Source organism: Budorcas taxicolor, chromosome 11 (assembly GCF_023091745.1).
Source record: "Budorcas taxicolor isolate Tak-1 chromosome 11, Takin1.1, whole genome shotgun sequence".
NCBI lineage: Eukaryota > Metazoa > Chordata > Mammalia > Artiodactyla > Bovidae > Budorcas > Budorcas taxicolor.
The window spans coordinates 162,558,076-162,583,062 of NC_068920.1; the positions used below are offsets into that span (position 1 = coordinate 162,558,076).

At 52.9% G+C, this 24,987-nt stretch overlaps 1 protein-coding gene across 3 annotated transcripts in view; it reads right to left on the bottom strand.

Moving 5' to 3' along the window:
* The window catches only part of CAMSAP1 (calmodulin regulated spectrin associated protein 1), a 45,055-nt gene that overhangs the window by 15,554 nt on the left and 4,514 nt on the right, over positions 1–24,987 (bottom strand). For 2 of the 3 annotated variants that reach the window (XM_052649741.1, XM_052649742.1), the window contains exons 3-7: positions 15,518–15,780; positions 14,608–14,769; positions 7,171–7,251; positions 6,267–6,299; positions 3,993–4,134 (exon numbers count right to left, since the gene is read on the bottom strand). In XM_052649741.1, coding sequence (XP_052505701.1) covers positions 3,993–4,134; positions 6,267–6,299; positions 7,171–7,251; positions 14,608–14,769; positions 15,518–15,780 — 681 coding nt within the window. The remainder of the gene's footprint in view (positions 1–3,992; positions 4,135–6,266; positions 6,300–7,170; positions 7,252–14,607; positions 14,770–15,517; positions 15,781–24,987) is intronic. The other variant, XM_052649743.1, reaches the window with a different exon arrangement.

A 24,987-nucleotide genomic window follows, 5' to 3' on the forward strand; every position in this document is an offset into this window, starting at 1 on the left:
ATATCCATTAAGTCGGTGATGCTATCTATCTGTCTCATCCTCCACCACCCCCTTTCTCCTTCTGCCTTCAATCTTTCCTAGCATCAGGGTCTTTTCCCACAATGGTATTCCCATCTCTTTAAGAGGTTTCCACAATTTCCCAATGGCTATATAGGATTCCGGGCTTCCCTGGTGGCTCAGCTGGTAAAGAATCCACCTGCAATGCGGGAGACCTAGGTTCAATCCCTGGGTTGGGAAGATCCCCTGGAGAAGGGAAAGGCTGCCCACTCCAGTATTCTGGCCTGGAGAATTCCATGGACTGTGTATAGTTCGTGGGGTCGCAAAGAGTCGGACACAACAGAGCAAGTTTCACTTTCACTTAGGATTCCACAATTTTCACTATTATGAAAAACCAAACTTGCATGTTCTCTTCACCGGGAACCCTTCCAGAAAGGGTCACAAGCTACGCTGCCCACACCTGGCCTGGCCACACCCCAGCCTGCCCGTGGCATCTGGCCTCTCTCTGTGCTGGGCCATGCTCGCCTGGACCGCCTCTTCTGAGAAAAGCCTGCTCTTACTACCCCTCGGGTTCTTCAAATCCTACTAATTTGTCGGAATTCTTTGTGTATGCTGGTTACAAAACATCAGTGTGGCAGTCCACTGCCAGTTTATATTTATTCCGAACATTTTTGTGCATATTTTATGCTCGGTTTTATGATGTCCTCTGTCACCACAGTGAATTTTACATGGGTAAATGCAGGAATCTTTTCTGGTGCTTGTGTAATTTAAACAATCCATCCCATTACCAATGTCGTGACAATATTTTCCTGTTTTTTTTCCGAGTTTTTAAAATTTTGCTTTTCCACTCTTAACGATTTTCGTCCAAGACATGGTGCTTGGCACATGTGGGGTGGGGTCCCACTGCATTCCCCCCTCACCGGTGGTGCTTGCCCCACAGTCTGTGGGCCACGCCAGGCGCCAGGTTCCCACAGAGCATTGGTGTCTGCACCCCTCTGCCCAGCTCTCAGTGCTTTAGCTGAAGCAAAGGGTAACACACAGGAATCTGGGACAATCAAAGCGAAAGGATGATGAATGGGTCAGTGTGCCGAAAGAAGCAAGACTCCATGAGGCCATCCCGACGCAAGGAGAGCGGCCCCCTGCACCGCAACGCCGACCTGCCAACCGACAAACAGGGCCAGAAATTTCCATCTGACGACCACTGTGGGGTTAGAAACGTGACCAGGAGACCGATGTCCATGCAGCCCAGTCACTAATCAGTCGTAAAGCAAAGAGCAGCGGTGTCAGAGAGGAGAAAGGCCGGAACCCAGGGACTGCGGCGGTCCCGGACACAGCACCCGGGGCAGCGCGGCTGCGGACACCAGGCCCTAACTGCCACCGGGAGGGAAAGGCCGCGCCCCTCCTCTCACGCCCTGCTCCTGGTGCCGGGGGCGTCGGTGCCGGGGGCTCCCGTGGCCCTCCCTCGGCCTCCTCTGCACCCCCTGCTCTGCTCCCCACACCGGGGGGCACGTTCCCCAGGGAAGAACCTGCAGCTCAGCCTGGCTTCCCCTTGTGCTCAGATGATTTCCGACCAGCAGAGACAGAAGGCCACTCTTCATTCTCCTTCCTTCAGCTCGTTCTGGCATGTTTTTCTGTTACTGTCAAATGCACTGAGATCAGCCTGGCGTACTGATTTTTAAACTCCTTGCTGTACAGGACACGCGCTGAGGCAACAGTTCAGTCGCTCAGTCGTGTCCGACTCTGCGACCCCATGAATCGCAGCACGCCAGGCCTCCCTGTCCATCACCAACTCCCGGAGTTCACTCAGACTCACGTCCGTCGAGTCAGTGACGCCATCCAGCCATCTCATCCTCTGTCGTCCCCTTCTCCTCCTGCTCCCATCTTTTCCAAAGAGTTGCCTCTTCGCATCAGGTGGCCAAAGTACTGGAGCTGAGGCAACAAGCCTCCCTTTAAGCCATCTGAGCTGCGGCCCGTGCATTCAGGCATGTACGTTGCTCATTTATTCCACAAACATCTACCAAACACCAGGTTGTCCCGAACAGCATGGGGTGTCTCAGTGAGCTGAACGGATCAAGACACCTGCCCTCAGCGAGCCCCCACCAGGAGACCCCACTGCGACCCCGAGTCACTGCGACCCCGAGTCAGAGCGCGGAATGTTTCAGAGTAAGTTCTTTGTTTCCACACAGTCAAGATTCTAGCAGTCTGGAGACAGAGGCTGCACGTCTCTGTTACCGACTTCTCATTTTACTGTGTTGTGACACAACCTGCCGAGGTTTCTTCTGTGGCCTTAGTCGAGCCCATTCTTGTAACGCCTCCATGCGTTCTCGTTTAAGACGGCAGGTCCCCTGTGAGCTGGAGCCCTGGGCCTGCGCCCGTGTGCTCGAGGCCCCTCCAGCCTTCCTGCCCCCGTCTGCATCAGCAAGCGGTCTCACAAGTTAGGTCACAAGTGCGCCTCCGGTCATCTCACCCTGTGCTGCTTTTAAAACCCCCTTCTAAAGTTCTGCTACAGACGCAGTGAGCCTCAACCCTCTCCTCCTGCGGGCTTGTGCTTCATCCACACCACAGGCTCTCTGCTCCTAGTACCTCCGTCTACCTCCAGACCCCGGTGGAGAGGTGAGACACAGGCTGGACAAAACCACAGTCAGAACTACTGAACCAGTGAGCCCCGAGGCGGCCGCAGGAAGTGCCGAGGGTCAGGGGACCCCAACGCACACAAGCGCGCCACGCCAGTGTCTCCCCCGAAGTCTTCGTGGTGAACGCTGTGCTCCGTCAGATGTCCGTCTGCACAAGTCTGTCTGTCTGCTGCGCCCGCCAGCCTGCTGCCTCCCCACGGAGGCGGGGGCAGGGGTCCGGCAGTAGCCCACTCCTGCATGGTGGCACTCTAAGTGAGACCAAGTCTCCCAAGTCCTGACTCGTTCACATAAACTCACTGCACACCTGTCTCCTTCCCACCCAGGATGCAGCCCAGTGGCCCTCCACCCCGTGAAAGATCCCCCTCAGCTGCAGGCCTGGGCGTCAGACGGGCCTCCAGGCTTTGTCATGCCAGCAGGGGGTGCCCCACAGTCCTCCCAGGGTGCTAGTCACAGCTCCCATGGCAGGTGGCCCAGGCCCCACAAGCACAGAGGCCTCCCAGGCCCAGGGCAATCAGGTGCCAATCCAGGGGTTTTCACTAGAGATGGGGACCCCCTCCCGGACTCTGAGACTCCCCCTCTTCCACCGTCAGCTGTGTGTTTTAAACTACCAAGCCCAGCATGTCTGCTTGGGGTTGGGGAGGGACCACGGTCAGCCCTGTGCCAGCCACGAGCCTGGCAGACACTCCGTGTCCAGCAGCGGTCAGGACACCGTGGAGCTCACGCCCCTGCCCCACCCCACATCAGAGAGGAGGGTGCAAAGCAAACCCACATCGGCAGCCCTGTTCCCGTCAGTGCTACTCGGGTCATCACTCACGCCTCTCCCCATGGCCCAGCGCGGGCACCGTGGCAACACACGTGACCCAGTGATGCCGCCAACACCAGGCCTGCAGGCGCCCCTCATGGTGTGTCCACAGGCTGGATTCCGCACTCGTCTTCCCAAACCGCGTTCGGGATGCTTTACCTCGACTGGAGTGGGGCTGACCGGCTCTTAGCCGTCCCGAGACCTAAGTCCAGTCACTGATAGGGAACGCACTACCATATTTGTCCCAGCCCCCCTCCCCACCAGGTAGAATGCCAGGCCCAGGCATGCTGTTGCCAGATCTACGCGTCCACGCGCTGCCCCAGCGACGCTGAGGACTCGGGGTTACTGCTGCCTGCTTCATTGCTTACACTGGCGATCCGCATGTCCTCCGGCCCCCCGGGTCCCCTCGGAGGCGCAGGCCACACTCACTGTCCAGCTTCAGCTGCCCCGGGCAGTAGTAGTGGACCACGGCCAGGAGCGCCGTCCGCTTCGCTTACACTGGCAATCCAAACGTCCTCCGGCCCCCCCAGATCCCCTCCAGAGGCGCAGGCCACACTCACCGTCCAGCTTCAGCTGCCCCGGGCAGTAGTAGTGGACCACGGCCAGGAGCGCCGCCCCGTGGCTGCCGTCGCGCATCAGGTCCTCCAGCAGCGGGAAGTGGGGCGGCTGCCGCGCGCACAGCTGCTCCCGGCGGTACCGCACCTGCGGGTGAGAGGGGCCCAGTCACTGCGCGCGAGGCCGGTGCTCAGCCAGCGTCCACGGCAGCTGGCCAGACCACGGTCAGAACAACGGCAGCCACGCGCGTAAGCCTCACGGTCGGGTGACGCCCTCTGCCTGGAACACGCGTCCAGACCCAGGGAACTGGGCTTCCTGGCCACAGTGGGCAACCGCGGTAAGCTGCTCAGGACGCCACGGCCATCTCCCTCTGAGGGCCAGACACCCCAGGGAAGGAGGCAGGACACACGCCGACGTTGCCAGGGGCTGCACATGGTCCACGGGTGAGAAACAAGTTACGTGGTGAGTGCCCTACACCGGGAAGACCCACGTGACTGGCCCTTCTCAGAGCCAGCAGCAGCTCGGCGTCATGAAAAACACAAGGCAGCGTTCTCACGGCACCTGGGAAACTCCCGAACCAGCTCAGACAAAGGCCGCCTGGACATTCACCAGCCCCTCGGGCAGGCGCACGGCGGCCAGGAATCTGAAGGCACGTGAAGTGCTATTAAAAAACATAAGCACTTTTCCCAAGGTTTCTGTGCTGCTGTCTTTATCGACAGGGAACAAGTGCTCAGAGCGGAGCCTCCCCCGTCTGCAGGTGCCGCCCTGTAACTGGGCCTTGCTCGGAGCGTGGACACACAGGCCGCCTGCCGGGTGACCACGTTCTGCGGTGCCGGTAAGCCTGGCATTTCTGCAGCCACACTTACCCCAGCGTAGAAGAGCACAGTGCTGGCTCAAGGAACAAAGCCCGTGCTGCTCACGGAGGGTTTCCGGAAGCTGCGCGGAAGAGTCAATGAACTCAAGGAAAAGCCCCCGGCAGCGATCCCGGGAGAGCCAGCGCCGGGCAGTCAGCAGCGGCGTGTGCACGGAACACGCCCCATCTGGGCCCATACGATGCACACCACTCCCACCAGTCTCCACGGGGACTTTGAACTTGTTTCTCAGCCTGGGGTAGGCTCCCGCCCAGGGGCTCCCGCGTGCAGCCCAAGGCATGCGCCTGACCAGCCTCCACACGCACACACACACAGCACACGGCAGAGCACAGCATGCAAGAAAGCGGATGGTTTCTCACTCAGGACAGATGGTGTGCGTCTGCGTTGGGGAAAGCGCTGACCCCTTGGGTCTGGGAGCCGCCACCGCCCCTCGAGGGGGCCCCGCTCCCAGCCCTGGGCCTGCCCACACTCAGCCCGCTGCCAAAGCGCAGGCTGCGTGCTCGGGCAGCCGAGGGGACCGACTACCCTGGAGGAGACCCCGGGGCTCTGCTCCCAGCCACGTCTCCCAGTGAGGCCCTCGTCCCATCTGACACCTCCTTCCGGGGCATCTGCACGCCTGGCGGTCCTCACTGCTACGCGTGGACCTGCTTTCCCAGTTTGCTCTCTGGCCTTCGCTTTCCAACAAGAAATATATAAACACTCAAAAAAAAAAAAAAAAGGCCCTCCCCTTCTTTGTGATTATTACATTTCAAAGAAGGGAGATTATCCACCAGCCACAAAGCGGACTCTTTACGTTGATCCCACTGACGGTTTATATCCACCGTATCTCCTTTATAATCGAATCCTAAGGACGATTTGACCCAAACAATTAAACTAAAGGGTCAGGCAAAAATAAGGGAGCTTCGAAAAGATTTGTTCTCCAGAACTTCATTTTAAAGGGCGCCACTTGGAGCACCGAGTATTTGTGCGTGGGAAACAGTGTACACACTGGGTCCGTTTCCAGAACGGTCGCCGGCGCCCTCGCCACCAGGGAGAGCAAGCCAAGGGCCACGCCTGCTGAAACCTGCAAGAGAGGGAGTGGATCCTGCCACTGACCCTGAAGTTCATCACATAAAGCAGGAAACTACCTCTTCAAAGGAGAAACATGAAGCTGTCTGTCAAGTTTACCTAAGCAAGTGGGCAAACCACGCTCTGGGTGGCGACTACAGAAGGCCTCCCTGGAGCTGAGAGGGCCGCGCCACGGTCCACTCTGCCCAGAGCGGGCCAGCCCTGCCCCGCAGGAGGTGCAACGAACCACCAGGGAGGACACTCAAACAAAGACACAGGCGCGAGCAGTTTGAAATGGAAGCAAGTGATGGCGGCAGACGGCCGTCTGACGGCGGCCGGGTGCACGCGGGGTCCACTTACGGGCACTAACTTCCAGTACCACTTGGAGGGAGACTGCTCAGGAGGCGAGGGAAGGAAGGCAGGAGAGGAGTCAGCAGGCAGGTCCGCGTGAGGACGGACGAGACACACGCAACACGCCACATTCACACGGGAGGTGCGCCGCCTCCGAGAGGCGGGATGTGCCCAGTGCACGTGGCCCGGGACGCTCTGCACTAGCAGGGGACCCAGGGGACACCACGGGCACCGCCACGATGCTGGCCTCTGGAGGCATGCGGGCCGGGCCCCACAGAGGACAGGCGCCGAGCCCGCTCAGAGAGGGCCTCGGCAAGCCGTCTGCGCCCGCCTGAGGAGGGGGGCTCACGGCAGTGTGGCCGGGGTGAGGGACCCGCGGACAGCATCCCAGGGCCCAGGAGGCAGTGAGAGGAGCTCCCTCGACCGGCAGCCCTGGGACTGCAGCCTCGGCCAGCCACAGTGTGCACACACAGAGGACATGGATTCAATCACACACACACTTGGCACCCCCATCCCCCAAAAGGGACAAACAGGATGGAGCCGTCTCATTTCACTGGACACGGGACCTTCACCCTCCTGAAGCCCCCACTGGACGCGTGGCCCACAAGGGCCCCGAGGGGACTGCTGGCTGCCAGGAACATCCCCTCCTGTGCTGACTCCCCTCAGGTTACCCTCACACCCTCCCTCCGCTCCCCCACCCTCCCAAGTTCAAGTTCAATACTAGGCCACCCCTGCCTGGAAGACAGGGCAGTGGGCTGCCAAGCCCCCGCCGCCAGGGCAGGGCGCCAGGGCACCCACTCCCTGCCTGGCAAGTGAAACGGAAGAACAAGCAGGGAGCCCACACGGACACGATTCTCTACAACCAGGAGCTACGGCAATGGAGCATTCCAGAGGAGTGAGATTCACCCTTTACCTTTTGATGAGCTGGACTTTCCAGTAACTGCTGTTTTAACTTAACTTCTTTCTCTGTTATCTCTCTCATTTTAAGATTTACCTAAAGTGGAAGAAATCAAATGCATTAGGGAGGCAATTGAGACTGATTTCCAACACTGGGGTATATGTCCCTCCTTCACAACCCAGACCCCACCTCGCCTGTGTGAACTCTGATTCTCAGATGCAGGTAGTATTTAGACCAGTACACACCTGCGGAAATACACAGACCTCGTGACCCATGACATAGAGGAGGGGGAAAGGCCTGGCGCCCCCTGGGGCCTATGCGCTGCTCCCCGCCTCATTGCCTCACCCCAGTGCTCAGGCGGCACCACGTCACCGAACACCGCCGGTGCCACGGCCTGAGACCCACCCCGGACACCTGATGGGAGCTCGCACACTCCCTGACACCAAAGGAACACCAGCAACCATCGTCAGACACCCGGAAGCACTTACTACAACCACACAGAAATAAAAATACCATTTTCTGGAATTATTAACCCAAAGATAAGATCAAAACGGCAAATTACAAACTAATACCATGGAGGAAAAAACAAGGCTAACGGGCACGTGGTCAAAGCTATGGTCAGATGAAATGCCACAGAACTGAATGTCTTATCGTTAACAAAGAACACAGATAAGGGAACTCACACAAATCAAACCAAGGACAGGGAGAAACTTTTTTTAATATTTATTTATTTGCCTGCATCAGAGTCTTAGTTAAGTCATGTGGGATCTTGTTAGGGCACACAGATTCTCTGGTTGTGGCGCGCGGACTTCCGGGATCACGGCTCATGGACTTCCGGAGTCACGGCACGCAGGCTCAGCAGCTGCATCTCACAGGCTTAGCTGCTCCTGCGGCAGGTGGGATCTTAGTTCCCCAACCAGGGATCAAGCCCACACCCGCTGCATTACATGGTGGATTCTTAACTACTGGACCACTGGGACAGTTGGAAAAGACGTTTTTTAAAAGAAAAAGATAAAAGTAAACATAGAAATATTCTAAAATAAATTAGAATGTACATATACGTGGATAAGTGATAAAGGAAGTCTGGTAAAACACTAGTTATAAATCTAGGTGGTGGGCACAGGACATTCTCTAGTTCTTTCAACTCTTCTGCATGTCTAAAATGTTTCACAATTAAACATCGGAAATTAAAAATTTGGGGAAATTTGATTATGCCATAAATTACCTTCCTACCCTGGAAATGATTTTCTGATTGGATTGATGCAATGTTAACGAATGTAGCTTTTGATATTGTATCATTAGGTGTGACAACACTGGGAAGATCTATACAAGTCAGTGGTACAGCTTTCCCATTGACAAGGTGCAACCTCAGAAAACCATGGGTAACAGGGCCAGGAAAAGTGTAAGAAAGATTTCAATATGACAAGAGTACAAAAAGTTCACTGGGGTACTCAAGGAGCTCAAACCAGTGCTCTGAGACAACCTAGAGGGATGGGCTGGGCTGGGAGGTGGGAGGGAGGTTCCAGAGGGAGGGGACACATGTATGCCTATGGCTCAGCCATACTGATGGCATCAGTTCAGTCGCTCAGTCGTGTCCGACTCTTTGAGACCCCATGAATCGCAGCACGCCAGGCCTCCCTGTCCATCACCAACACCCGGAGTTCACTCAGACTCACGTCCATCGAGTCCATGATGCCATCCAGCCATCTCATCCTCTGTCGTCCCCTTCTCCTCCTGCCCCCAATCCCTCCCAGCATCACAGTCTTTTCCAATGAGTCAACTCTGCTCAGGAGGTGGCCAAAGTACTGGAGCTTCAGCTTAGCATCATTCCTTCCAAAGAAATCCCAGGGTTGATCTCCTTCAGAATGGACTGGTTGGATCTCCTTGCAGTCCAAGGCACTCTCAAGAGTCTTCTCCAACACCACAGTTCAAAAGCATCAATTCTTCGGTGCTCAGCCCTCTTCACAGTCCAACTCTCACATTCTTACATGACCACAAGAAAAACCATAGCCTTGACTAGACGGACCTTAGTCCGCAAAGTAATGTCTCTGCTTTTGAATATACTATCTAGGTTGGTCATAACTTTCCTTCCAAGGAGTAAGCGTCTTTTAACTTCATGGCTGCAATCACCATCTGCATTGATTTTGGAGCCCCAAAAAATAAAGTCTGACACCGTTTCCACTGTTTCCCCATTTTTTTCCCATGAAGTGATGGGACCAGATGCCATGATCTTCGTTTTCTGAACGTTGAGCTTTAAGCCAACTTTGTCACTCTCCTCTTTCACTTTCATCAGGAGGCTTTTTAGTTCCTCTTCACTTTCTGCCATAAGGGAGGTGTCATCTGCATATCTGAGGTTATTGATATTTCTCCCAGCAATCTTGATTCCAGCTTCTGTTTCCTCCAGTCCAGCATTTCTCATGATGTACTCTGCACATAAGTTAAATAAGCAGGGTGACAATATACAGCCTTGATATACTCCTTTTCCTATTTGGAACCAGTCTGTTGTTCCAAGTCCAGTTCTAACTGTTGCTTCCTGGCCTGCATACAGATTTCTCAAGAGGCAGGTCAGGTGGTCTGGTATTCCCATCTCTGGAAGAATTTTCCACAGTTTATTGTGATCCACACAGTCAAAGGCTTTGCCATAGTCGATAAAGCAGAAGTAGGTGTTTTTCTGGAACTCTCTTGCTTTTTCCATGATCCAGCGGGTGTTGGCAATTTGATCTCTGGTTCCTCTGCCTTTTCTAAAACCAGCTTGAACATCTGGAAGTTCACGGTTTACGTATTGCTGAAGCCTAGCTTGGAGAATTTTGAGCATTACTTTACTAGCATGTGAGATGAGTGCAATTGTGCGGTAGTTTGAGCATTCTTTGGCATTGCCTTTCTTTGGGACTGGAATGAAAACTGACCTTTTCCAGTCCTGTGGCCACTGCTGAGTTTTCCAAATTTGCTGGCATATTGAGTGCAGCACTTTCACAGCATCATCTTTCAGGATTTGAAACAGCTCACCTGGAATTCCATCAGCTCCACTAGCTTTGTTCATAGTATGCTTTCTAAGGCCCACTTGACTTCACATTCCAGGATGTCTGGCTCTAGATGAGTGATCACACCATTGTGATTATCTGGGTCGTGAAGATCTTTTTTGTACAGTTCTTCTGTGTATTTTTGCCACCTCTTCTTAATATCTTCTACTTCTGTTAGGTCCATACCATTTCTGTCCTTTATCGAGCCCATCTTTACATGAAATGTTCCCTTGGTATCTCTAATTTTCTTGGCGAGATCTCTAGTCTTTCCCATTCTGTTCTTTTCCTCTATTTCTTTGCATTGATCACTGAAGCAGGCTTTCTTATCTCTTCTTGCTATTCTTTGGAACTGATGGCATGGCAGAAAGCAAAACAATAGTGTGAAGCAATTATCTTTCAACTAAACATAAACATAAAAGAAAAGAGCAGCAAGACCTCTCAAACGTCATCTACTACAAGGGTTTTCAAAAAAAAAAAAAGGTTCACTGGGCTAGTACCTAGATCATATAAAAGAAACCTTGCAACAAGAACAAGACAGTCAGCTTTTAAAGTGAAATCCATGCAGACATTTCTCCAAAAAAGATCTACAAATGGCCAGTAAACACATGAAAAGAGGTTCCGCGTTACATCAGGGAAAGTGAAAGTTGCTTAGTTGTGCGCGGCTCTTTCTCACCCCATGGACTATGCAGTCCATGGAAGTCTCCAGGCCAGAATACTGGATTGGGTAGTCGTTCCCTTCTGCAGGGATCTTCCCAACCCAGGATTGAACCTGAGTCTCCTGCACTGAGGGCAGATTCTTTACCAATTGAGCTATCAAGGGAGCCCATCATCAGGGAAATGTGAATTTCAACTACAATGAGACACCACTTCATACCCTCCAGAACAGCTGGAAACAAAGCAGCAGAAAGTGTGTATCAGCAAGGAGACGGGAAGCTAGAAACCTCAGGTGCTCGGGGAAAGGAAAACGGTGCGGCGGCTGCGGCCAGCCTGCCAGCTCTTCACAGGGCCCGTGCGACCCGGCAATTCCACCCCGAGACACAAGCCAAAGAAAGACGAAGACCCAGCCGCACACACACTCATCCAAGAACATTTATAGCAGAATTCGCAGCAGCCAGAAAGTGGAAACGCAAATGTCCATCGGCTGAGAAATGGCTAAACAAAACCTGGAACGGCTGAACAGCGCGGCGTACACGACCAAAAAGGAGCGGGCACTCTTAAGTCCCACAGCAAGCGAGCGCGGTGCCAGTGCCGTGGCAGACGGGGAGGGTCAGACACAAGGGGCCACACGCTGCAGGCTTCATTTAAATGAAACGTTTGCAACAGGCAAATCCACACAGACACAAAGCGGAGGAGGGGCTGGCGGGGGCTGGGGACGGGACGACAGGGTGCGACTGCCGACGCGACCGGTGTGATCAAACGTCTGGAATTGGTGGTGACGGCCGCACAGCCTGGTGAGCACTGTGAAACTCCACTGAAAGGTACACTTTAAAACGGAGAATTTTACAGCATGTGAATTATATCTCAACTTTAAAAAAAAATGCTCATTAGTAATGGTTTCGAATTTCACATTTTGGTTAACCTTCAAGAAACTAGCCAAGTTTTGGGGTAGAATGAAAAAATGATGTGTATGGTTATCTGGAAAGATTGTGAAAACACTGTTCTCTTCAACTATGCGCCCACGGAAAATCAGATTTTCTTCACATACGTCAATAAAAACAACATGCTGCAGCAGATGAAATGCAAACCCAGGCATCTCCAGCATTGGGTTAAATGCGGTTCATCTAAAACTGCAATTGCCTGGAAGAGATCTGTGAGAAACCCACTTTAAACAGAAAGACAAGGAGAGATTAAACATAACAGGAAGGGGGATCCCTGGAGGTCCAGTGGTGAAGAATCCGCTTGCCAACGCAGAGGACACAGGCTCAGCCCTTGGGTCCGGGAAGATCCCATGTGCCGGGGGGCAACTAGGCCCGCAAGTCACAACTACTGAAGCCCAGGAGCCCTAAAGCCCGTGGTCTGCAAGGAGAGCAGCCCCAGCTCGCCTGAATTAGGGAAAGCCCACACGCAGCAATGAAGACTCAGCACAACCGAAAACAAATAAATTTAAAAAAAAAAAAGAAGGGAAGAGATGTGCTGGTCAGGAGAAGGCTGGAGGCAAGGACCATCACCTGTGATAAAAGGACACTTTGTGAACACAAAAGGACAGAAAAATCCTAACAGCGCACAAACGTAGCAACACACAAAAAACACATGAAGCGAGGACGGGCACGACCAACAGGCAGAGCAGATGCAGCCACGCCGGGAGACTCCAGTGCTCCTCTGGCAACCTGCCTGATGGGGCATGAGGTCCCCAAAGATGCACCCCGCCCACAGCAACCTGAACATGTGCGGCGTGCCGGGCCGACAGCAGAGAGTACGACGAACACCCGGCAAGACCACACTGTGGACCCAGAACAAGCCTCAGTGAGCCTAGGAGGACGGCAGTCACAGTGCACTCTGACCACGCCAGAATGAGAAACCAACGCCCCCCAAAATGCCCAGAGCCACCCCACCAGACACGGGAGCTAAGCCACAAGCTTCCAGACAGCCCACTGATGAAACAAGGGTCCACAAGTGAAATAAAACACCTTAAAGAGAAAGAAGACCACAGCATGTGAGGCAAGTGTGCACAGTGCGACTTAAGCACCACGTAACGAGGAGTTACTAACTTTACACATTCATATCAAAATGAACAAGTGCACAGAAGAACTAATCTCCTACTTTACTCAGAAAGGAGAGAAAACTAAATTCAAAATAAATAAAAAACAGTGAAAGCAAGAAGAGACGCTACATAGAAAATAACTGGAGAAATAAATAAAAAACAAAAGCAGGTTTTTTAGAACATTAATAAAGTTGACAAACTAGACCAACAAAGGGAAGAAAAAAAGACAGAAATTACTAAGAGCGGGAAACGAGAGGGGACATCACTACGGACCATACACACACGAAAGGACAACAAAGAAATATGAACGTGATGATCAAGTCAAAATTTAAACAAAATTGACAAATTCCTTGAAAGTCACAAGTTGCCAGCACTGACACGAAATTAAACAGAAATCCTAAATACCTTACATGTACACTGAAGAAGTTAAATTCATAATTAAAACCTTCCCACTAAGAAAACCCCAAGCCCAGATGGCTTCAGCAGTGAATCCATCAAAGGCTTCAGGACAAAATAATACTAACTGAACACAAACTGCTGCACAGAATAAAGGAGGGAACACTTGCCAACTCATCTGCTTTGACACCAGCCATCACCCCGACGCTGAAGCAATAAACCACAAGAAAATGCACCGAAGAAGGTGCCGATCTCTAGATCTTCAGATGCATGAAATACTCCTGGAGCTCATTAAGACAAGCCACCTCATTAACCCTGGGCCAACTATCTGAACGGACACCTAACAAAACACACAGCAACACCTTCAGTTGTTAGGGAAATGCTGACCAACACCGTGAGGTATCTCTACACAGCCACTCACGGCTGATCGGAAAGACTGCCGCCACTGCGGACGGGCAGAGCGTAGACGCCAGGACCCTCGTCCTGCACCCGGCCAGGCCCCGCTCTGCCTCCAGATTCCTGCGGGGCGCTTCCCACCTGCACCTCCACGTGAAGCTGGCAGGTGCATAAGGCCCCCACCTCACCGGGCGTCCCTCATCCCCGAGGCGCCCCCCGCACGGGGGAGGAACCAAGAGTAGGGGCACCGTCTCAGCAGACGTCCTAGCAGAATGTCTTCCCCGAGACGCGCAGGCCCCGCCAGGCTCTGCCCTGCTCCTCGGCTGACCCTGGATAAAGCCCTACACGACGAGAACGCGTGTGCGAGCTGTATAGTGAGAAACGCACAGGCTCCGCGCACGGAGCACCACCCCCGAGGGCTGCCCCGCGTCTGCCCCTCTGCTCTGTGAGTGCAGTGCCCCACACGCAGCACCTGTCTGCAGGGAGGGGCTTAATAACCACAGGCTCCAGCAGAATCCTATCACCACACAACACGGAAAGTGAACATTCTTCACATGGATCGTACAGACGGTCACACTGAGAGCTTCTAAACGCCAGAGGAGAAAACAGCGCTCAAGAAGATACCCTTTCCTCTTAATCAAAACACCTTCTGAAACTGAGACCTCAATGAAGGCACACTGGGTGCCTGAGATAAAAACAGCAGGAATTTATGAAGCGGGACCACCAACACACAAGGCAGCCCTTCACCCTCCGTCTGCACACACAGGAGGAGCCAGTCTGTCTGAACCACAGCGGACAGTCTCCTGGGCCGGCGGCTGGGTCGCGTCTCAGCAGGACACACAGGAAGGTGATGCTCTCAGGGAGAAGGGACCCGCACCCACGGGGCACCCCTGGAGCTTCAGGCCGCTCACCCGCCTCCAGCAGGGCCCCCACGCTCACCTTGTTGACCCAGAAGACCATGGCATCCTCAAGGTCGTACGGGAGCTCTTTGGAGGCGCTGAAGGTGGAGAAGCGCTTGACGCTGGCCACCACCTTCTCGATGCTGATCATCTCCACGGTGTAGGCCATCATGAGGGCGTCCACCATCGCCATGTGGGCGCTCTGCAGGCAGAGGCAGCAGTCGGTCACCCTCCCCTGCCCCGCAGCCCAGAGTCAGGCAGAGACCCTCCCCACACCCACACCTGAGCCCTCCTGGGGTCAGGTCAGCTTGGCCCCACATCCTCCTCTCCAAGGATCCCGTGAGAGCTCAGCCAAGGGAGAAGACACGAGACGGGCACGTGACCACCGCTGACCCCAGGCAGTCAGGGGTCTGCACACTGAACTCACGCCTTGTAACCCTTTCTTCCCGGGAATCCGTAACATCCTCCCAACCCAAAACACCCCCAGCCAGGCCAAAAACCAGAGAACACAGAACGCCCGGGAACAGCCTAAGCTAAAGTCACGTGGGAGGCGCCAGGAGGTGGCTCGACCTGGAGCAGCCTGGCCCGGAAACGCCAGGCTGGTGAACAGCTGCGGAGAAGGATGGGGAGGGGGACACTCAGGGGAGGAGAGGCGCGTCTGTTTCTTTATTTTGGCACGAAAATTCTTAAAAGATAGACGTGAAACAATCTCAGAGTGGGCTCAGCAACTCCATGTCGCCACCTCTGAATGCAACTAGGTTTACCACAGCCGGGGTGGGGCAGCACTGCCCAGGGGACACACCGGGGGAAGCCGCCCCCACCCCGTTCCAGCCCAGCCACATCCCGCCGAGAGAAGGTGGTCTCAGGCCCGAAGTTTCGGGGCAACTCTGCTGCGCTGCAGGGGCACAGAGGCCGCCCCATGGCCGCCCCCCACCGCCCAGGCCACTCACCATCTTGATGGGCGCGTGGCTGAGGTCGGGCTCCGTCACAGGGGTGTCGTCACTCTCCATCACGTAAATCCCTTTCCGGGACAGGGCCTGGATGACAGACTGGTGTCCCTGCAGGGAGGCCACCTGGTCCCCTTTGAGGATGAGGCTGCACACGCGGCAGTACAGCTCGCTGGACAGCAGGAGCTTGATGACCGGAGGCTTGATGTGCTCCTGCTCGTACTGGTCGATGTAAAAGGGGTCCCTGAGGTCCTCGGGGATGTCATCTGCAGCAACAGGAGACCCCCGCGTGTGGGCATTACCCCCAAACGCAGCCGCGCCGGCCACTCGCCGCCACTTCCCGCCTCCTGGAGCTGCTGGTGGGACGGTGGCTGGAGGATGTCGAGCTGGGGACACAGGTATGAGGCTGTCTGCAGGGCAAGGTCTGCAGAGACCTTGCCCTTGATTCACCAGGAGTGTCGGGAGCCAGGGCAGACCTGGGTCTGCCACACCACAGCAATCCAGGCTCAGGACGCCAGGGTGGCCGCGGGAAAGGCCACAGAGAGGATTTGGACAAGCCTGTGGTTAACACAGAGCCACAGCTCAACGCGGAAGCGTCAGAGCTCAAGGTCTCATGCAAGCAGGACCCGCGTACAGCAGCCTGGCCTTGACCAGGTGCGCCTCTCACAGCCGGTCAGAGCCTCGCCTCGAGGGCAAATCACAGACGCTGTGAAGGCCGATCTCCCAGGGTCAGGTGAGGATTAAATCACAACACGTAAGTAAGTCACGGTGCTGAGAGCAGAGCTTGGAGCTCCACAAAATTCACACAAGTATCGGTTATCCATTTTAATATCAACCAAGCTAAAAAGACGGTCAAGGAAGTGCCTTCCTGTTGCTGTGCGCCACACTCTACCCCGTCCTGTCAACCGAGGCCACCTCGCTCGCCTGGGGCAGGGTGGTAGAGACCTGGAGCACGCAGGGGCAGAGGCCCCCAGGAGGTGCCCACCCAGGCGAAGGAAAATGCAGGCTACGGGTCTCCATGACACAGCAGGACACAGAGCCTTAAAACACACCGCGGTGTCCAGCCCCACCCCAGACCAAGTAGGTCGGAAAGCCCTGCCAGCACCAGCATTTGTTCCGCCGAGAACTGCCACATCAGAGGCTCTGGAGGTGGCTGACAGTCTCCCCGAGCACGCACTCACTTCTTCACGCTGGTCATGGAAACAAGCACTCAGAGGTCTTCTAATTCTGGACCCCTGTGCACCCCACCCTTCGCTGAAGACACCAGTCGGGAGAGAAAGAAAGCGGGGGCAGCGACCAGCGCCCCTCCCCGCTCCACCAGGCAAGACCCAGGGACAGAACCAGCTCCCCACGTGCAGGCGCGGGCAGCTCGGGAGCAGGGCCCTGGCCTGCCGGCCGAGGGGAGGACAGAACAAGCAAAGAACCCAGGACAGGAGGGAGCCTCAAAGGGGATCCTCGTTCACGGCTGAGCCCCTCCTGCGCCAAGCACGAGCAGGACAGACACAAAGAACCGAACTGACCTCGGAACCCACGGCCTATAAACAGCAAACAGATGTCTGTTCTGGAACCTAATGGGGTTTACTGCAACCCGGCTGCTAAACAAACCACCAGAAATGCCAATATCCTCCAGAGGGACCCAGAAAACAGCCTCACGCTATTCAAAATGTCCAGAACCCCATCCATTAGGAAAATGTGACCGATTCTCAGAGGGAAAGATGGTCAACACACGCCAACTCTGAGACGACCCAGATGAGAGAATCACCAAAGATTTCACAGCATCTATTATAACAAGGCTCCATGAAGCCCTCCTGCAACGAATGGAAAGAACAGAAGGTATTAACAGAGAACTAAAACTTATTAAAAAAAAAAACCTTCAGGATTTCCCTGGTGGCCCTGTGGTGAAGAATCCACCTGCCAACGCAGGGGACGAGAGCTGGATCCCGGGCCCAGGAAGACCCACTGGGTAGTTACGCTGCGTCAGAGAGCCCGCATGCTCCAGAGCCCACACCCCGCAACCAGGAGGAGCCCCCACTCGCTGCAACGAGAGAAACCTGAGCACAGCAAGAGACCCAGCACAGCCACAAATAAATGTACAGATAAGCTTTTAAAGATAAACCTTCAGAGCTGCAAAATCTAGTTATCAACAGGAAGTTCAATGACAGATTCAAAAGATGAGCAAAGCAGAAGCAAACTCACAGGTATGGGGAAGAAACTAGTGGTTACCGGCGGGGGGCGGGGTTACAAATAAAACACATGGGCACAAAGCCGGCTCAAGGACATCCTGTACAGCCCAGGGAATGTGGCCATGTTTTGTAATAACTATAAATGGAAAGTAACCTTTAAAGATTGTATAAAAATAAATTTAAAATTAACTTAAACTTTAAAAATACAAACAAAACAGAGAAAACAATCAGTGAACCTGAAGACAGATCAACAGAAATAATCCAGCAGAGAGAAAGACGATGGAATGAAAAGCAGAGACCCAGTGACTGTTCCCACCGAGGGGAGCCTGGGGCAGAAAAAACGTGAATAAATGGTGCCCAGAACCCGCCCACGTCTGGTAAGATACCAATTTACGGGCGCAGCAAACCCAGAAAACCCAAACAGAACCAACTCGAAGAAAACCAGGCCCACATGCTTCCTAATCAAACTGCTGAAACCCAGAGAAGCAACAGGCCCAGGGGACCCTGACTGGAGCCATCAGCCAGACCTGCGACGGCTCCTCTTAATGAAAGGGAACAGGATACGATTAAGACTTCTGGCAGAAAAATGGAAATTATTCTTAAAGAGAGAGAGAGAGAGAAAAGAACTTGGCAGATTAGAAAAAGAACCAAGAAGAAAATCCAGAACAGAAACATACAGTGACTACACGGACACACCGGACTGCTGAGCAGCACATTGCACACAGCGGACAAGGGGAACGGCAAACGCTGCCAGCGCCGCAGGCAAGACGGGAGCGGAAGCAAAGGGGGGGACAGGATCCAACAGACAGCCGGCAGGAAGCTTCCAGTACTGTAAAATCCACACTCCCAAGCAGGAGTTAAAAAAAGAAGAAAGAAATCTACAGACCAAAGAACCTCCCTGTAACACTGGTAAAATCCAAAGACAGAGGAGAGTCCTGTAAAGCGGCCAGAAGGGGCCCTCTGGTCAGGACACGATGGCATGGACCAGTCTCTCCCTGCTCCTCTCCACCGGGCACAACCACAAACCCTGGAGATAACTCACAGGAGAACCCACAGAGAACTGGGGAAGGTGGAAGACGATCCCAGACTGGAAGAGCACAGCAACAGGGTGTCTTCCCACCTCGCACCCAGCAAGGGTGACCCAGGCCTGGTACTTCCTGACCCCCAGCCTGGAAACAGAAGCTAAGTTAAGCAGGCTCGTTCCTGCTGCACAGGGTAGGTGAGGGGAGTCCCACCTACTGGCCCGGGCCATCCTGGCAGAACCAGCAAGGGGTAGGAAGGGAGCCCCACGGACAGGCAGCGTGAACACCCAACTCCACCAGGAACCCAACCTAGAAGCGCCTCTCCTTCCCCACCAGGCCGGAGACACCCCCTCGTCAGCCTGCACAAGGGGAGTCCAGCGGTGGGACCCCACCATGACAAGCAGCCCGGGAAACACTCTCAAAGGTGTGGGGTAGCCTGCCGCAACATGCACCCGGCCTGGACACTCCTCATCCTGTGGGTAGAGAATCCCACCTTGCCCAGAGGCACCAGGCAATCAGCCCAGGAGCCACCCTCCGCTTCCGAAAGCAGCACCAGCAGGGGCAGTGGGAACCCCAGATGCACCACGAAACGGCACCACGAAGGCTCTGAGCAGTAAACTGCCACTGGAAGCACAGTCCACACAGTGGGCCGGGACCTGCATGCTGAGCCTAAGCAGGGAGACGGCCTACTATGATAGAAAAAAAAAAAAAACTTCAGTAACACCTAGAGTCACCTAACGTAACAGCCAAAATGACCAGGAAACGATCAAAGATCACCTATCATACCCAGAACCAAGAAAAACTTTAACGAGAAAAGAGAACCAACCGATACCAACACCAAACCTGAGAGGACTGGCTGAAGGAAACCGTCCAAGCAGAAAGAACAGGATTTTAAAAAAATGAACCCTGGAGAACCAGGAAGAAAAAGGGTGTGAAGAAGCAGGTGAAATTGTGAGTACGCAGACTATCCTTCTCCCCGTGGGTTCCCTAAATCACACCCAATGAGACAACCCACACCTTTAGGGACTCAAGACGATGATGACTCTTAAATACTTTTAAAAGTGGGGAGAGCAAAGGAGCCTAAATGGAAAAAAGGTTTCCACACCTCGTTCAAAATGGTAAAATAATACTGTCAACTGTTGAAGTCACATATGCATACTGTAATACCCAGAGAAACCACTAAGATAGCTACACAGATATACCCCAAAATGACAAGACGGGATATATCAAGATGGAATCCTAAAAAATAGTCAAGTAACCCATAAGAAGGCCCAAAAAACAAAACCAGGAACAACAGAAAACAAATAATAAAATCTCAGACTTAAGAGGTAACATAGCAACAATTACACTAAAAGTAAATATTCTAAGTACATTGAAAGACAGAGACTGGCAGAGTGAATTAAAAGATAGATACAATTATATGTCATCTACAAGAAAATTATTTCAAATTCAACAATATAAGTAGGATGCAAGTAAAGGGATAGAAAAGGCTATATAGGCAAATATTGTTTAAGAAAAAAAAGGAAGAGCTATATTAACATCTGATAAAGTATTAAATAGAAAGAAAACTACTAGAAATAAAGTGGAACATTATGTACGCCAAGTTGCTTCAGTCATGTCTGACTCTTTGCGACCCTCTGGTCTGCAGCCCACCAGGCTCCTCTCTCTGTCCATGAGATTCTCCAGGCAAGAATACCGGGGATCTTGCCGACCCAGGGACTGAGCTCAATCTCCTGCATCGCAGGCAGGTTCCTTAATACCGACTCAGTCACCAGGGGAGACCCCTGAGCCTGTGATGTAAGGTGGGGCATCACGTAACAGTGAAGGGTCAATCCACCAAGAGCACTTTACAGCGCTAAGTGTGGATCCGCCAAGCTACAAGCCTAGGAACTGATGTTAAAAGCACCACAGAGCCGTCAGCCATAGTTAGGGGCTCCAAGCACAGCTAGGGACTTACTTCAACACCCCCACCTGAACTGACAGAACCGTCAGACACAAAATCAACACGGAGAGAGATCTGAACAACACAAACCATAGGCAGAATCTGACTGACCCGTGAAAAACACGCCACCCAACAACAGAAAACACATTCCTTCAAATGCTCACAGAGTATTCACCAAAACAGACCTTCAGTTCAGTTCAGGAGCTCAGCCGTGTCCGACTCTTTGCAACCTCATGGACTGCGGCACACCAGGCCTCCCTGTCCATCACCAACTCCCAGAGCTTATTCAAACTCACGTCCATCAAGTCGGTGATGCCATCCAACCATCTCATCCTCTATTGGCCCTTCTCCTCCCACCTTCAATCTTTCCCAGGATCAAGGTCTTTTCCAATGAGTCAGTTCTACGCATCAGATAGCCAAAAGTATTGGAGCTTCAGCATCAGTCCTTCCACTGAATATTCAGGACTGATCTCCTTTAGAATGGACTGGTTGGATCTCCTTGCAGTCCAAGGGACTCACAAGAGTCTTCTCCAACACCACAGTTCAAAAGCATCAAAACAAATGGGCCCTAAAACAAATCTTAACAAGTTTAAGAGAATGGCAATCACAGAGTATGCTATCTTACCACACGGAATCAGACTAGAAATAGTAACAAAAACACAGAACAGGAAAATTTCAACAACTGGAAATCACACTTCTAAATAATTCATGAATCAAATAGGCAGTATCAAGAGAAATAAAGAGAAATACATAGAACTGGATGTAAATATAACATACGTGGGATGCGGCTAAGGCAGTACCGTGTGGAAAATTCATAGCACTAAATGCTTACGCTAGAAAAGTGGACAGATCTCAAATCAATAGTCTGAATCCTTACCTCAAGAAACCAGAAGGTAAAAAAAAGAGGGGCAAAATAAATCTCAAGCAAGCAGTGAGGAAGGGAGGTAGGTATGACTATAAGAGGGGAAGAGGTCCTTGTGGGAACAGAATGTTCAACATCTAGCTATGCAACCTCACTATCCCAGTCGTGACATTATATTATGGCTTTGCAAGAAGTTACCACTGGGGAGGTCTGGTAAATGGCGACCAGGACCTCTCTATAAGGTCTCTTACAACTACATGTCAGTATACAATTTTCTCAAGATAGAACTTTTATTTTTAAGAAAAATTCGCCAAAGATTGGAAAAGGCATCTCCACAGAAAATAGACTCAACTGGCCAATAAGCACACTTTAAAAAAAAAAAAGAAGAAGACTCATCATTAGTCAGCAGGGAAACCGCAGTGAGGCGTCACAACCCACCCACTGGACCGGCCTCCGCTGAAAGACTGACAGCGCCACGTGTTGGCAAGGCTGCGGAGCAACTGTAGCTCTCACACCGCGCTTCGCCGGTGGAAATAAAAGATGACACAGCCTCTGCGCACGCGCACGCGCACACGACCCGGGAGCTCCACACCCAGGCACTGACCGGGACAAACGGGGACACACACCCACACACACTCAGACACTCAGGGACGTTCCACAGCAGCTCCATCCCTGGCGGACAGAACCGAAAGCAATCCAAGTGTCTGTCCATCAACAAGTGAATGAATACGCAAAATGTGGGGAGCCAAACCACCAGCACTAAGCCAAAAAGGTCTTCACGCGTGGACGCACCCCTAGGACACTATGGAGAGTAAGGGAAGGCAGATGAAGAGCGCCCGATGCGGGCGAAACTAGACTCAGGTGCGCTCTGGGAAAGAGCCGACTGCAGGGGCTCAAGGGGACCCCTGGAGGTGCTGAGAACGGCTCACCTTGCTTGTGGCCCCGTGCATGGGATGAACACATCCATTTAAACTCATCAGACTATATACTCTCACAAACGGGTGCATTTTACTGGATGTGAAATTGGTTTTCTCAAAGGTCCAATAAGATTCTTCACTGTATACTCAACCGGAACCCACTCCACAGAGATTTCTCTAAAACACCAAGGTTTAATATACATCTCTTCCCTCCTAAGAAACCTTCAATGGCTCCCCAACTCACATACAAAAACAAAAAACAACTATCAGCTATTTCAGGTATTCCAAGATCTGGCCCTAGGCAGTCTCTCCAATCCACATTTACCTCACAGGCGCTAAACTCACATTCCAGCCCAACCAGAACCCCAGCCTTTCCCTTAGCCTGCGGGAGGCGGCATTGCCCCCGCCCTCCCTGGCCTGGTTCTCACCCACCTGAGCCACACACTCAGCTTCACTTTCTTGAACGGAATATTCCAGATTCCCCCAAGGGAGCTGCCTGCCCTCCCTTCCTGCTTCTGGCACCAGCTCCTCTCAGGCACTGCAGTCTCCCGGTCCCACACCACAGGTCTGTGTGCGCGAGGCCCATGGCTGGCACTCCGGGAGCCCTGAGAAGCACACCAAGGGCCCACAGGTCACAACATCAGGCTCAGCCGAACTGATGCAAGTTTAATTTTGCCTGAGTCTGAAGCACCTGGAGGACAGTGGCTGAGGGATACTTAAGTGAACTAGTTAGCATGAACAGTCACAGAGAGAGGGCAAGGCACAGCAGAGAAATCAGAAATAGAAATAAACTCAAAGATCGTCGCTCTGTGACAACAAAGCCCTGACGGCAGGGAGGTTCTAGGCAATGAAGACTATAAATACTCCCAAAGGGTCCTGCAGGCTCCGGCGGCCACCCAGCTGACCCTGCGGCGTCTGCCCGCTTCCCCCACCTCATCATCCAGCCAGTCTCAGGGACTCCGCCCTCTCACTATCTGTTGACTCAACCTACCTAATTCCCACTGGAGACAAACTGGCCAAGACCTTGGTACTTCAAGTCAAAGCGACATCAGCTCTGCTATGGGCTTCATGTATGTGTCCCCCAAAACTCATGTAACGAAACCTGACCGCCAAGGTGAAGGTGTTAGGAGACGGGGCTTTGGGGAGGCGATTAAGTTATGAGGGTGGAGCCCCATGAGTGGGGTGTGAGCCCATCCATGGAGGCTCCCTCACCCCTTTGCCACAAATGAGGGCACAGCGAGAAGACAGCGTCTACGAACCAGGAAGCAGGCTCTCACCAGAGACCCAGTCTACCAGCACCTTGATCTTGAATGTCCACCCTCCCCAGTCGTTGAGGAAAAATTATTGTTCTTAAGCCACCCAGTCTATGTCTTGTTATAGCAGCCTGAATGGCCTAAGACAGGACTGCTGGACATTGCACTGATACAGCCCCTTCCCACTCCAACCTGTCAGAAGCATCTTGCCAGGCTAGCTCTCAACCCATCGCCCCTACGCAAAGACCTTCCCTGGCACCCATTGGGAAAGAAATCCCTAGCCAGCTGGGAACCCGGCGAACAGTCTGGCCCACACTAGTTTCCACGCTAATCACCTACTATTTCGGTCCACAAATCCTGTCACAATAAGGTTAATCGACTCAGGCCTACAAACACTTCCTCCTCTGCACAGAACCTGCCAGATGCCCTCCCCTCTACTCCTGGGGTGGGTAGACTACCCAAATATCCGCCATCCTTCAAAGCCCACCTCCCCACGAAGCCCCCCACTCCAAGCAGCCCCCACAGGGACCATGGCGCCCTGCAGCCCAGGCACTCAGGTCCCATGGAAACACCTGACAATTCCATCTTCCGCCTTAAGACAGGTCCTATACTAAGGACATGCTGCCGTTTTTCATCATGCATTACTTCATTTTCCTCTGTATATGTCAACAGTTCATGTGAATTTTCAGCACATAAGGAAAGAGCATCACGTAACTCCTCCCCTTGTACTTCCTACAGTGCAAAACACAACCATGCCCGTGATAGCCGTGAGACTGTTACTGGTTAAATGAACACGGTCCTGGCTCCATCCTGGTCACCTTTCCGTTAGATGAAAACTGACAGCCATCTGAATTCCTCAATGTAGGAAGTGAAAAAGGAGACTGGTACATAAAATGGTGACACAGCCACCAGAAAGCCAGCTTGGACACCTGTGGGCAATCAGGAGGGACACCTGTGGGCAATCAGGAGGATAAGTGGAATACAAAGAAAATAGGCAGGCTCTTTGTAAGAACACTTACGCAAACTTGACAGCCTAAAGCACACCAATGGCCAAGGCTTTTGATTCAAAGCATCAGGACAGTTTGAACTTAAAGACAGATTCACATTCTTTGGTTAGTGTTTCATTTGCAGCATCAGGATAGGAAAGAGAACATGTACAAACGGTTGTATCTTTAGAAATAAAAATTCAGCCACGTACAGCCACCAGGACAGAAGTCTTCCTATCCCACCTGTTTCAAAGGCGGTTCCAACTCTTTAAGCAACCTGATAAATACGTGAGCACAGACTCTGTCCT